Below are 14,265 nucleotides of genomic sequence, written 5' to 3'. Positions count from 1 at the left end.
TAGGCCTTGAAATACATCCACAGGTACACCTCCAATTGACTCAAGTTATGTCAATTAGCCTATCAGAAGCTTCTAAAGCCATGACATAATTTTCTGGAATTTTCCAAGCTGTTTAAAGGCACAGTCAACTTAGTGTATGTAAACTTCTGACCCATTGGAATTGTGATAGAGTGAATCATAAGTGAAATAATCTGTCTGTACACAATTGTTGGAAAAATTACTTGTGTCATGCACGAAGTAGATGCCCTAATCGAATTGCCAAAACTATAGTTTGTTAACAAGACATTTGTGGAGTGGTTGAAAAACACATTTTAATGACTCCAACCTGAGTGTATGTAAACTTCAACTTTAGGTAAAGGTAAGAGTTTATAGTTTGTTAACAAGGTAAAGGTAAGAGTTTATAGTTTGTTAACAAGGTAAAGGTAAGAGTTTATAGTTTGTTAACAAGGTAAAGGTAAGAGTTTAGATACGTACTCGAGTACAGACAACCTTCCCATTAAAGCACTGGCATGTGTTGCAGTCCTCATCCCACTTGGCTAAATCAGGGGTGACACGACTGTTCCCTGCGCACGGTCTCCCTGTCACTGGAACACACATACACAAGACTTACATGTCATCTCTACTGACTGTGTGTGTGTGTGTGTGTGTGTGTGTGTGTGTGTGTGTGTGTGTGTGTGTGTGTGTGTGTGTGTGTGTGTGTGTGAGAGACACACCAAGGGGGAGAGAGTGAGTGTGAGAGCATGAGAGAGTGACTGAAAGAGAGAGAGAGACAGACTGAAAGAGAGAGAGGCAGAGAGAGACTGAAAGAGAGAGACAGAGAGAGAGAGAGACAGAGACGGACAGAGAGAGAGAGGCAGAGAGAGAGACTGAAAGAGGCAGAGAGAGAGACTGAAAGAGAGAGAGAGAGAGACTGAAAGAGAGAGACAGAGAGAGAGACTGAAAGAGAGAGAGACAGACTGAAAGAGAGAGAGACTGAAAGAGAGAGAGACAGACTGAAAGAGAGAGAGACAGAGAGACAGAGAGAGAGACAGAGACAGACTGAAAGAGAGAGGCAGAGAGAGAGACTGAAAGAGAGAGAGACAGAGAGACAGCGAGAGACTGAAAGAGAGAGGCAGAGAGAGAGACTGAAAGAGAGAGAGACAGAGAGAGACTGAAAGAGAGAGAGACAGAGAGAGACTGAAAGAGAGAGAGACAGAGACAGACTGAAAGAGAGACAGAGAGAGAGACTGAAAGAGAGAGGCAGAGAGAGAGACTGAAAGAGAGAGGCAGAGAGAGAGACTGAAAGAGAGAGAGACAGAGAGAGAGACTGAAAGAGAGAGAGACAGAGAGAGAGACTGAAAGAGAGAGACAGAGACAGACTGAAAGAGAGAGAGACAGACTGAAAGAGAGAGAGACAGAGAGAGACAGAGAGAGAGAGAGAGACAGAGACAGACTGAAAGAGAGAGAGACAGAGAGAGACAGAGAGAGAGACAGAGAGACTGAAAGAGAGAGAGGCAGAGAGAGAGAGACTGAAAGAGAGAGAGACTGAAAGAGAGAGACAGTGAGAGACTGAAAGAGAGAGACAGAGAGAGACTGAAAGAGAGAGAGACACAGAGAGAGACTGAAAGAGAGAGAGAGAGACAGAGACAGACTGAAAGAGAGAGAGACAGAGAGAGACAGAGAGAGAGACAGAGAGACTGAAAGAGAGAGAGGCAGAGAGAGAGAGACTGAAAGAGAGAGAGACTGAAAGAGAGAGACAGTGAGAGACTGAAAGAGAGAGACAGAGAGAGACTGAAAGAGAGAGAGACAGAGAGACTGAAAGAGAGAGAGACAGAGAGAGAGACTGAAAGAGAGAGAGACAGAGAGAGAGACTGAAAGAGAGAGACAGAGAGAGACTGAAAGAGAGAGACAGAGAGAGACTGAAAGAGACAGAGAGAGACTGAAAGAGAGAGACTGAAAGAGAGAGAGAGACAGAGAGAGACTGAAAGAGAGAGACAGAGAGAGACTGAAAGAGAGAGAGACAGAGAGAGAGACTGAAAGAGAGAGAGACAGAGAGAGAAACTGAAAGAGAGAGAGACAGAGAGAGAGACTGAAAGAGAGAGACTGAAAGAGAGAGACAGAGAGAGACTGAAAGAGAGAGACAGAGAGAGACTGAAAGAGAGAGACAGAGAGAGACTGAAAGAGAGAGACAGAGAGAGACTGAAAGAGAGAGAGACAGAGAGAGAGACTGAAAGAGAGAGAGACAGAGAGAGAAACTGAAAGAGAGAGAGACAGAGAGAGAGACTGAAAGAGAGAGACAGAGAGAGACTGAAAGAGAGAGACAGAGAGAGACTGAAAGAGAGAGACTGAAAGAGAGAGAGACAGAGAGAGACTGAAAGAGAGAGACAGAGACAGACTGAAAGAGAGAGAGACAGAGACAGACTGAAAGAGAGAGAGACTGAAAGAGAGAGAGAGACAGAGAGAGACTGAAAGAGAGAGAGACTGAAAGAGAGAGAGACTGAAAGAGAGAGAGACTGAAAGAGAGAGAGACTGAAAGAGAGAGACAGAGAGAGACTGAAAGAGAGAGACAGACAGACTGAAAGAGAGAGAGGCAGAGAGAGAGACAAAGAGAGAGAGACTGAAAGAGAGAAAGAGAGAGAGACTGAAAGAGTAGGGATGGGCATATTTAATTGAATATCGGAACGGACGTTAGCAGAGACAAACACTTGTGAGACAATATTCATTATTTGAGAACTTTTGTTGGGTCAATTTTAACAATGAAAACGCTTCGTCTATATTAAATTGTCCATGATGTTACATTGTAACAGACAAGGATATAACTGCCGAAATAATGGAAACACTTCCAGAATCTATGCCAAGATGCATTGAAGCTGTTCTGGCTCATGGTGGCCCAAAGCCATATTAAGACACCTTATGTTTCCTTTACTTTGGCAGTTACCTGTACCATGACATTTGAAACCCTTAATTGAATAAAACACCAAACTTCAGAATATAGCGTTTCTGTAGCCTATGGTGCGATGACCTCCTGCTGCTGTTGTTGACCTCCTGCTGCTAAAGAGGTAGTTGACCTCCTGCTGCTAGTTTAGTTGCAATATTCTGCCCTTTAGTTGGAATATTCTGCCCCTTTAGTTGGAATATTCTGCCCCTTTAGTTGGAATATTCTACCCCTTTAGTTGGAATATTCTGTCCCTTTAGTTGGAATATTCTACCCCTTTAGTTGGAATATTCTGTCCCTTTAGTTGGAATATTCTACCCCTTTAGTTGGAATATTCTGTCCCTTTAGTTGGAATATTCTACCCCTTTAGGTGGAATATTCTGCCCCTTTAGTTGGAATATTCTGTCCCTTTAGTTGGAATATTCTACCCCTTTAGTTGGAATATTCTGTCCCTTTAGTTGGAATATTCTGTCCCTTTAGTTGGAATATTCTACCCCTTTAGTTGGAATATTCTGTCCCTTTAGTTGGAATATTCTACCCCTTTAGTTGGAATATTCTGTCCCTTTAGTTGGAATATTCTACCCCTTTAGGTGGAATATTCTGCCCCTTTAGTTGGAATATTCTGCCCCTTTAGTTGGAATATTCTGCCCCTTTAGTTGGAATATTCTACCCCTTTAGTTGGAATATTCTACCCCTTTAGTTGGAATATTCTGCCCCTTTAGTTGGAATATTCTACCCCTTTAGTTGGAATATTCTGCCCCTTTAGTTGGAATATTCTGCCCCTTTAGTTGGAATATTCTACCCCTTTAGTTGGAATATTCTGTCCCTTTAGTTGGAATATTCTGCCACTTTAGTTGGAATATTCTGCCCCTTTAGTTGGAATATTCTGCCCCTTTAGTTGGAATATTCTGCCACTTTAGTTGGAATATTCTGCCCCTTTAGTTGGAATATTCTACCCCTTTAGTTGGAATATTCTGCCCCTTTAGTTGGAATATTCTACCCCTTTAGTTGGAATATTCTACCCCTTTAGTTGGAATATTCTGTCCCTTTAGTTGGAATATTCTGCCCCTTTAGTTGGAATATTCTACCCCTTTAGTTGGAATATTCTGTCCCTTTAGTTGGAATATTCTGTACCTTTAGTTGGAATATTCTACCCCTTTAGTTGGAATATTCTGCCCCTTTAGTTGGAATATTCTGCCCCTTTAGTTGGAATATCATGCCCCTTTAGTTTGTATCCTTATACGTACGTCATACACATTTTACCAGTTGAAAAATTTGTATTTTGATTGGTCTTCACAGTAGAAGGGCTTTACTTTCAAAGTTACGTACCATGGGAAAAAATACGTTTCACAGAGCAGCTAAATGGTAACAGTTAAGTAGGTAGCGGATACCATGATGGATATTAGTAAGTGGTTTACATTTCACAGAGCAGCTAAATGGTAACAGTTAAGTAGGTAGCGGATACCATGATGGATATTAGTAAGTGGTTTACATTTCACAGAGCAGCTAAATGGTAACAGTTAAGTAGGTAGCGGATACCATGATGGATATTAGTAAGTGGTTTACATTTCACAGAGCAGCTAAACGGTAACAGTTAAGTAGGTAGCTGATACCATGATGGATATTAGTAAGTGGTTTACATTTCACAGAGCAGCTAAATGGTAACAGTTAAGTAGGTAGCTGATACCATGATGGATATTAGTAAGTGGTTTACATTTCACAGAGCAGCTAAACGGTAACAGTTAAGTAGGTAGCTGATACCATGATGGATATTAGTAAGTGGTTTCGCCAGAACACAACGACAGCATCGGATCAACGCAGGGAGGAGGGGGAGAAGCCTGCCACAGAGGCCAATGCCGCTGAGCCGACGCTATCATCGAGGCCTAGGACGCTGAGCCGACGCTATCATCGAGGCCAATGCCGCTGAGCCAACGCCATCATCGAGGCCTAGGACGCTGAGCCTACGCTATCATCGAGGCCAATGCCGCTGAGCCGACGCCATCATCGAGGCCTAGGACGCTGAGCCGACGCTATCATCGAGGCCAATGCCGCTGAGCCGACGCTATCATCGAGGCCAAAGCCACTGAGCCCAGCAGCAAAGGCAACTGCGAAACCATCTTGCAGCCTGGTGACATTGGAGGTATCCGAGTGCCCACAATTGCGTGGAAAAACTGTGAGCTGACAGTGAGTTTGATGAGTTACGGGAGAAATACAAGCACACGGACACCCCCTCTCCAAGCAAACGGCAAAGAGTAGTGAGTAGTAATCTGAAAGAATATGTGGTGGAAACAATGGGCCAGCAAGAAGAGGATAATGAGAGGGAAGAGACGGCTTTTCAGCACTCTGGAAGCTGTACTGGGAGACATTTCAGCACCAACCAAACAGCTGATATTACGGGAATTAGCATATATTCTGCACTGCATTGACGGGTATTGTGCATGTAGCTGTGTAGTGTTGTCATAACATGTCATTTCTCGAGATGGTTATGATTTGTCCATGTTTGTAAAGCGGTGCAGTAGCCTGTAATCTTGAGACAGCCGGGCGTGGCTGTGAATACATTGTGTGGAATGGATTATTATCCATCCTGTATTATCAGCAAGCTAAAATAGTTGTGCCCCCTTAATCATTTCTGACGCCCCCTAAATCATTTCTGACGCCCCCTAAATCATTTCTGACGCCCCCTAAATCATTTCTGACGCCCCCTAAATCATTTCTGACGCCCCCTTAATCATTTCTGACGCCCCCTAAATCATTTCTGACGCCCCCTAAATCATTTCTGACGCCCCCTAAATCATTTCTGACGCCCCCTAAATCATTTCTGACGCCCCCTAAATCATTTCTGACGCCCCCTAAATCATTTCTGACGCCCCCTAAATCATTTCTGACGCCCCCTAAATCATTTCTGACGCTCCCTAAATCATTTCTGACGCCCCCTAAATCATTTCTGACGCCCCTTAATCATTTCTGACGCCCCCTTAATCATTTCTGACGCCCCCTTAATCATTTCTGACGCCCCCTTTAATCATTTCTGACGCCCCCTTAATCATTTCTGACGCCCCCTTAATCATTTCTGACGCTCCCTTAATCATTTCTGACGCTCCCTTAATGATTTCTGACGCCCCCTAAATCATTTCTGACGCCCCCTTAATCATTTCTGACGCCCCCTTAATCATTTCTGACGCCCCCTTAATCATTTCTGACGCTCCCTAAATCATTTCTGACGCTCCCTAAATCATTTCTGACGCTCCCTAAATCATTTCTGACGCTCCCTAAATCATTTCTGACGCTCCCTAAATCATTTCTGACGCTCCCTTAATGATTTCTGACGCCCCCTAAATCATTTCTGACGCCCCCTAAATCATTTCTGACGCTCCCTAAATCATTTCTGACGCTCCCTTAATGATTTCTGACGCCCCCTAAATCATTTCTGACGCCCCCTAAATCATTTCTGACGCCCCCTAAATCATTTCTGACGCCCCCTAAATCATTTCTGACGCCCCCTAAATCATTTCTGACGCCCCCTTAATCATTTCTGACGCCCCCTAAATCATTTCTGACGCCCCCTAAATCATTTCTGACGCCCCTAAATCATTTCTGACGCCCCCTAAATCATTTCTGACGCCCCCTAAATCATTTCTGACGCCCCCTAAATCATTTCTGACGCCCCCTAAATCATTTCTGACGCCCCCTAAATCATTTCTGACGCCCCCTAAATCATTTCTGACGCTCCCTAAATCATTTCTGACGCTCCCTAAATCATTTCTGACGCCCCCTAAATCATTTCTGACGCCCCCTAAATCATTTCTGACGCTCCCTTAATCATTTCTGACGCCCCCTAAATCATTTCTGACGCTCCCTAAATCATTTCTGACGCCCCCTAAATCATTTCTGACGCCCCCTAAATCATTTCTGACGCCCCCTAAATCATTTCTGACGCCCCCTAAATCATTTCTGACGCCCCCTAAATCATTTCTGACGCCCCCTTAATAATTTCTGATGCCCCCTTGCCGAGTTACTCCTGCCACCAGGCCTGGCTATGGGTTGTGTAACTCCTGCCACCTAGCTATGGGTTGTGTACCTCCTGCCACCTGGCTATGGGTTGTGTTACTCCTGTCACCAGGCCTGGCTATGGGTTGTGTACCTCCTGTCACCTGGCTATGGGTTGTGTTACTCCTGTCACCAGGCCTGGCTATGGGTTGTGTACCTCGTGCCACCTGGCTATGGGTTGTGTACCTCCTGCCACCTGGCTATGGGTTGTGTACCTCCTGCCTCCAGGCCTGGCTATGGGTTGTGTTACTCCTGCCACCAAGCCTGGCTATGGGTTGTGTTACTCGTGCCACCTGGCTATGGGTTGTGTACCTCCTGCCACCTGGCTATGGGTTGTGTACCTCCTGCCACCTGGCTATGGGTTGTGTACCTCCTGCCACCAGGCTATGGGTTGTGTACCTCCTGCCACCTGGCTATGGGTTGTGTACCTCCTGCCTCCAGGCCTGGCTATGGGTTGTGTTACTCCTGTCACCTGGCTATGGGTTGTGTTACTCCTGCCACCTGGCTATGGGTTGTGTACCTCCTGCCACCTGGCTATGGGTTGTGTACCTCCTGCCACCAGGCTATGGGTTGTGTACCTCCTGTCACCAGGCCTGGCTATGGGTTGTGTACCTCCTGCCACCTGGCTATGGGTTGTGTACCTCCTGTCACCAGGCCTGGCTATGGGTTGTGTACCTCCTGCCACCTGGCTATGGGTTGTGTACCTCCTGGCTATGGGTTGTGTTACTCCTGTCACCAGGCCTGGCTATGTGTTGTGTTACTCCTGCCACCTGGCTATGGGTTGTGTACCTCCTGGCTATGGGTTGTGTTACTCCTGCCTCCAGGCCTGGCTATGGGTTGTGTTACTCCTGCCACCTGGCTATAGGTTGTGTTACTCCTGCCTCCAGGCCTGGCTATGGGTTGTGTTACTCCTGTCACCTGGCTATGGGTTGTGTTACTCCTGCCTCCAGGCCTGGTTTTGGGTTGTGTACCGCCTGCCTCCTGGCTATGGGTTGTGTACCTCCTGCCTCCTGGCTATGGGTTGTGTACCTCCTGCCACCTGGCTATGGGTTGTGTTTCTCCTGCCTCCAGGCCTGGCTATGGGTTGTGTTTCTCCTGACTCCAGGCCTGGCTATGGGTTGTGTACCTCCTGGCTATGGGTTGTGTACCTCCTGTCACCAGGCCTGGCTATGGGTTGTGTTACTCCTGCCACCTGGCTATGGGTTGTGTACCTCCTTCCTCCAGGCCTGGCTATGGGTTGTGTACCTCCTTCCTCCAGGCCTGGCTATGGGTTGTGTACCACCTGGCTATGGGTTGTGTACCTCCTGCCACCTGGCTTTGGGTTGTGTACCTCCTTCCTCCAGGCCTGGCTATGGGTTGTGTACCTCCTGCCACCTGGCTATGGGTTGTGTACCTCCTTCCTCCAGGCCTGGCTATGGGTTGTGTTTTATCCCTCCGCTGAGCCCTGACAACACTATTTTCCAAACTTCAAATAGCCATTATAAAACAGGCACCAATGGAGAACAAGACCAGACACAGATCAATGCAAAACCCACAGTTTGGAAACAGAATCAGTTCTACAGAATAATGATGGCAAACATCAGACTTCTCTTTCACTGTCTGCTGTTAGCCTAGACTACGGTTAGCCAAAAGGTACCAGAATAGCACCCTGAAAACAACGGTACACCGTCTGCTGTTAGCCTAGCCTACGGTTAGCCAAAAGGTACCGGAATAGCACCCTGAAAACAACGGTACACCGTCTGCTGTTAGCCTACGGTTAGCCAAAAGGTACCAGAATAGCACCCTGAAAACAACAGTACACCCACCGTCTGCTGTTAGCCTATCCTACGGTTAGCCAAATATCAGTCTGCTGTTGTGGCATTTTGGAGCATTCTGATTGGTCAAGAGAGTAGAGCAAAAGTGATTTTCTTTGTTGTTGTAGAGAAATAAAAAAATATTATACCAGTAAAATAATATCATATGACAGAGAGATAGTGTTTTCAGAGATCCTATGACAGAGAGATAGTGTTTTCAGAGATCATATGACAGAGAGAGATCGTGTTTTCAGAGATCATATGACAGAGAGATCGTGTTTTCAGAGATCATATGACAGAGAGAGATCGTGTTTTCAGAGATCATATGACAGAGAGATCGTGTTTTCAGAGATCCTATGACAGAGAGAGATCGTGTTTTCAGAGATCATATGACAGAGAGAGATCGTGTTTTCAGAGATCATATGACAGAGAGAGATCGTGTTTTCAGAGATCATATGACAGAGAGAGATCGTGTTTTCAGAGATCATATGACAGAGAGATCGTGTTTTCAGAGATCATATGACAGAGAGAGATCGTGTTTTCAGAGATCATATGACAGAGAGAGATCGTGTTTTCAGAGATCATATGACAGAGAGAGATCGTGTTTTCAGAGATCATATGACAGAGAGAGATCGTGTTTTCAGAGATCATATGACAGAGAGAGATCGTGTTTTCAGAGATCATATGACAGAGAGAGATCGTGTTTTCAGAGATCATATGACAGAGAGAGATCGTGTTTTCAGAGATCATATGACAGAGAGAGATCGTGTTTTCAGAGATCATATGACAGAGAGATCGTGTTTTCAGAGATCATATGACAGAGAGAGATCGTGTTTTCAGAGATCATATGACAGAGAGAGATCGTGTTTTCAGAGATCATATGACAGAGAGAGATCGTGTTTTCAGAGATCATATGACAGAGAGAGATCGTGTTTTCAGAGATCATATGACAGAGAGAGATAGTGTTTTCAGAGATCATATGACAGAGAGAGATCGTGTTTTCAGAGATCATATGACAGAGAGATAGTGTTTTCAGAGATCATATGACAGAGAGATCGTGTTTTCAGAGATCATATGACAGAGAAATCGTGTTTTCAGAGATCATATGACAGAGAGAGATCGTGTTTTCAGAGATCATATGACAGAGAGAGATCGTGTTTTCAGAGATCATATGACAGAGAGATAGTGTTTTCAGAGATCATATGACAGAGAGAGATCGTGTTTTCAGAGATCATATGACAGAGAGATAGTGTTTTCAGAGATCATATGACAGAGAGAGATCGTGTTTTCAGAGATCATATGACAGAGAGAGATCGTGTTTTCAGAGATCATATGACAGAGAGATAGTGTTTTCAGAGATCATATGACAGAGAGATCGTGTTTTCAGAGATCATATGACAGAGAGATAGTGTTTTCAGAGATCATATGACAGAGAGAGATAGTGTTTTCAGAGATCATATGACAGAGAGATCGTGTTTTCAGAGATCATATGACAGAGAGATAGTGTTTTCAGAGATCATATGACAGAGAGATCGTGTTTTCAGAGATCATATGACAGAGAGATAGTGTTTTCAGAGATCATATGACAGAGAGATCGTGTTTTCAGAGATCATATGACAGAGAGATAGTGTTTTCAGAGATCATATGACAGAGAGATCGTGTTTTCAGAGATCATATGACAGAGAGATAGTGTTTTCAGAGATCATATGACAGAGAGATCGTGTTTTCAGAGATCATATGACAGAGAGAGATCGTGTTTTCAGAGATCCTATGACAGAGAGAGATCGTGTTTTCAGAGATCCTATGACAGAGAGAGATCGTATTTTCAGAGATCCTATGACAGAGAGATCGTATTTTCAGAGATCCTATGACAGAGAGAGATCGTATTTTCAGAGATCCTATGACAGAGAGAGATCGTATTTTCAGAGATCATATGACAGAGAGAGATCGTATTTTCAGAGATCATATGACAGAGAGATCGTATTTTCAGAGATCATATGACAGAGAGATCGTATTTTCAGAGATCATATGACAGAGAGATCGTATTTTCAGAGATCATATGACAGAGAGAGATCGTGTTTTCAGAGATCATATGACAGAGAGAGATCGTGTTTTCAGAGATCATATGACAGAGAGATCGTGTTTTCAGAGATCATATGACAGAGAGAGATAGTGTTTTCAGAGATCATATGACAGAGAGATCGTGTTTTCAGAGATCATATGACAGAGAGATAGTGTTTTCAGAGATCATATGACAGAGAGATCGTGTTTTCAGAGATCATATGACAGAGAGATAGTGTTTTCAGAGATCATATGACAGAGAGATCGTGTTTTCAGAGATCATATGACAGAGAGATAGTGTTTTCAGAGATCATATGACAGAGAGATCGTGTTTTCAGAGATCATATGACAGAGAGATAGTGTTTTCAGAGATCATATGACAGAGAGATCGTGTTTTCAGAGATCATATGACAGAGAGAGATCGTGTTTTCAGAGATCCTATGACAGAGAGAGATCGTGTTTTCAGAGATCCTATGACAGAGAGAGATCGTATTTTCAGAGATCCTATGACAGAGAGATCGTATTTTCAGAGATCCTATGACAGAGAGAGATCGTATTTTCAGAGATCCTATGACAGAGAGAGATCGTATTTTCAGAGATCATATGACAGAGAGAGATCGTATTTTCAGAGATCATATGACAGAGAGATCGTATTTTCAGAGATCATATGACAGAGAGATCGTATTTTCAGAGATCATATGACAGAGAGATCGTATTTTCAGAGATCATATGACAGAGAGAGATAGTGTTTTCAGAGATCATATGACAGAGAGAGATCGTGTTTTCAGAGATCATATGACAGAGAGAGATAGTGTTTTCAGAGATCATATGACAGAGAGAGATAGTGTTTTCAGAGATCATATGACAGAGAGAGATCGTGTTTTCAGAGATCATATGACAGAGAGATCGTGTTTTCAGAGATCATATGACAGAGAGAGATCGTGTTTTCAGAGATCATATGACAGAGAGATAGTGTTCTCAGAGATCCTATGACAGAGAGAGATCGTGTTCTCAGAGATCATATGACAGAGAGATCGTGTTTTCAGAGATCATATGACAGAGAGATCGTGTTTTCAGAGATCATATGACAGAGAGATCGTGTTTTCAGAGATCATATGACAGAGAGATCGTGTTCTCAGAGATCATATGACAGAGAGATCGTGTTTTCAGAGATCATATGACAGAGAGATCGTGTTTTCAGAGATCATATGACAGAGAGATCGTGTTTTCAGAGATCATATGACAGAGAGAGATCGTGTTTTCAGAGATCATATGACAGAGAGATCGTGTTTTCAGAGATCATATGACAGAGAGAGATCGTGTTTTCAGAGATCATATGACAGAGAGATCGTGTTTTCAGAGATCATATGACAGAGAGAGATAGTGTTTTCAGAGATCATATGACAGAGAGAGATCGTGTTTTCAGAGATCATATGACAGAGAGATCATGTTTTCAGAGATCATATGACAGAGAGATAGTGTTTTCAGAGATCATATGACAGAGAGAGATAGTGTTTTCAGAGATCATATGACAGAGAGATAGTGTTTTCAGAGATCATATGACAGAGAGAGATAGTGTTTTCAGAGATCATATGACAGAGAGAGATAGTGTTTTCAGAGATCATATGACAGAGAGATAGTGTTTTCAGAGATCATATGACAGAGAGAGATAGTGTTTTCAGAGATCATATGACAGAGAGAGATAGTGTTTTCAGAGATCATATGACAGAGAGAGATCGTGTTTTCAGAGATCATATGACAGAGAGAGATAGTGTTTTCAGAGATCATATGACAGAGAGATAGTGTTTTCAGAGATCATATGACAGAGAGAGATAGTGTTTTCAGAGATCATATGACAGAGAGAGATAGTGTTTTCAGAGATCATATGACAGAGAGAGATCGTGTTTTCAGAGATCATATGACAGAGAGAGATCGTGTTTTCAGAGATCATATGACAGAGAGATCGTGTTTTCAGAGATCATATGACAGAGAGAGATAGTGTTTTCAGAGATCATATGACAGAGAGATAGTGTTTTCAGAGATCATATGACAGAGAGATCGTGTTTTCAGAGATCATATGACAGAGAGAGATCGTGTTTTCAGAGATCATATGACAGAGAGAGATAGTGTTTTCAGAGATCATATGACAGAGAGATCGTGTTTTCAGAGATCATATGACAGAGAGAGATCGTGTTTTCAGAGATCATATGACAGAGAGAGATAGTGTTTTCAGAGATCATATGACAGAGAGATAGTGTTTTCAGAGATCATATGACAGAGAGAGATCGTGTTTTCAGAGATCATATGACAGAGAGAGATAGTGTTTTCAGAGATCATATGACAGAGAGAGATCGTGTTTTCAGAGATCATATGACAGAGAGAGATCGTGTTTTCAGAGATCATATGACAGAGAGAGATAGTGTTTTCAGAGATCATATGACAGAGAGATAGTGTTTTCAGAGATCATATGACAGAGAGAGATCGTGTTTTCAGAGATCATATGACAGAGAGAGATAGTGTTTTCAGAGATCATATGACAGAGAGATAGTGTTTTCAGAGATCATATGACAGAGAGAGATCGTGTTTTCAGAGATCATATGACAGAGAGATAGTGTTTTCAGAGATCATATGACAGAGAGAGATAGTGTTTTCAGAGATCATATGACAGAGAGAGATCGTGTTTTCAGAGATCATATGACAGAGAGAGATCGTGTTTTCAGAGATCCTATGACAGAGAGATCGTGAGATCGTGTTTTCAGAGATCCTGTGACATAGAGATCGTGAGCTCGTGTTTTCAGAGATCCTATGACAGAGAGATCGTGAGATCGTGTTTTCAGAGATCATATGACAGAGAGATCGTGAGCTCGTGTTTTCAGAGATCCTGTGACAGAGAGATCGTGAGCTCGTGTTTTCAGAGATCCTTACCGTCCTGACAACGTGGTCCTGATCGGTCTTGGGGACACAGGCAGTGGAAGCCATTGATTTCATCAACACAGGTAGCACCAAACACACACGGCGAGGACTGGCATTCGTTGATATCTGACACACACACACACACACACACACACATATTATAGCAGTCAGGAACGATCCAATTACGTTTGACATTAAGCCTTTAACGATACTCTTGAATTTAGATTTTTTGGACTGATCATCAAATTCTCAACAGTCTCTGCAACACGTTTTTTTAACCTTTATTTAGCTAGGCATGTCAGTTAAGAACAAATTCTTATTTCACAACGACGGCCTACCCCGGCTAAACCTGGAAGACGCTGTGCCAATTGTGCGTCGCCCTATGGGATTCCCATTCACGGCAGGATGTGATACAGGTTGGATTCGAACCAGGGACTGTAGTGACGCCTCAGGCCGGTGCTGCAGAGCCTCAGAGCGCCCCAGAGCCTCAGAGCGCCCCCAGAGCCTCAGAGCGCCCCCAGAGCCTCAGAGCGCACC

The 14,265-nt window shown here is 43.6% G+C and overlaps 1 protein-coding gene across 3 annotated transcripts in view; it reads right to left on the bottom strand.

The window, feature by feature from the left end:
- The window catches only part of LOC110515455 (protein jagged-1b), a 119,113-nt gene that overhangs the window by 23,302 nt on the left and 81,546 nt on the right, over window positions 1-14,265 (bottom strand). For all 3 annotated transcript variants that reach the window (XM_036956440.1, XM_036956438.1, XM_036956439.1), the window contains exons 21-22: window positions 13,741-13,854; window positions 475-584 (exon numbers count right to left, since the gene is read on the bottom strand). In XM_036956440.1, the coding sequence (XP_036812335.1) occupies window positions 475-584; window positions 13,741-13,854 (224 nt within the window). The remainder of the gene's footprint in view (window positions 1-474; window positions 585-13,740; window positions 13,855-14,265) is intronic.

The sequence above is a fragment of the Oncorhynchus mykiss genome, chromosome 20 (assembly GCF_013265735.2).
Source record: "Oncorhynchus mykiss isolate Arlee chromosome 20, USDA_OmykA_1.1, whole genome shotgun sequence".
Lineage (NCBI taxonomy): Eukaryota > Metazoa > Chordata > Actinopteri > Salmoniformes > Salmonidae > Oncorhynchus > Oncorhynchus mykiss.
This window is presented reverse-complemented; position numbering and strand designations above follow the sequence as displayed.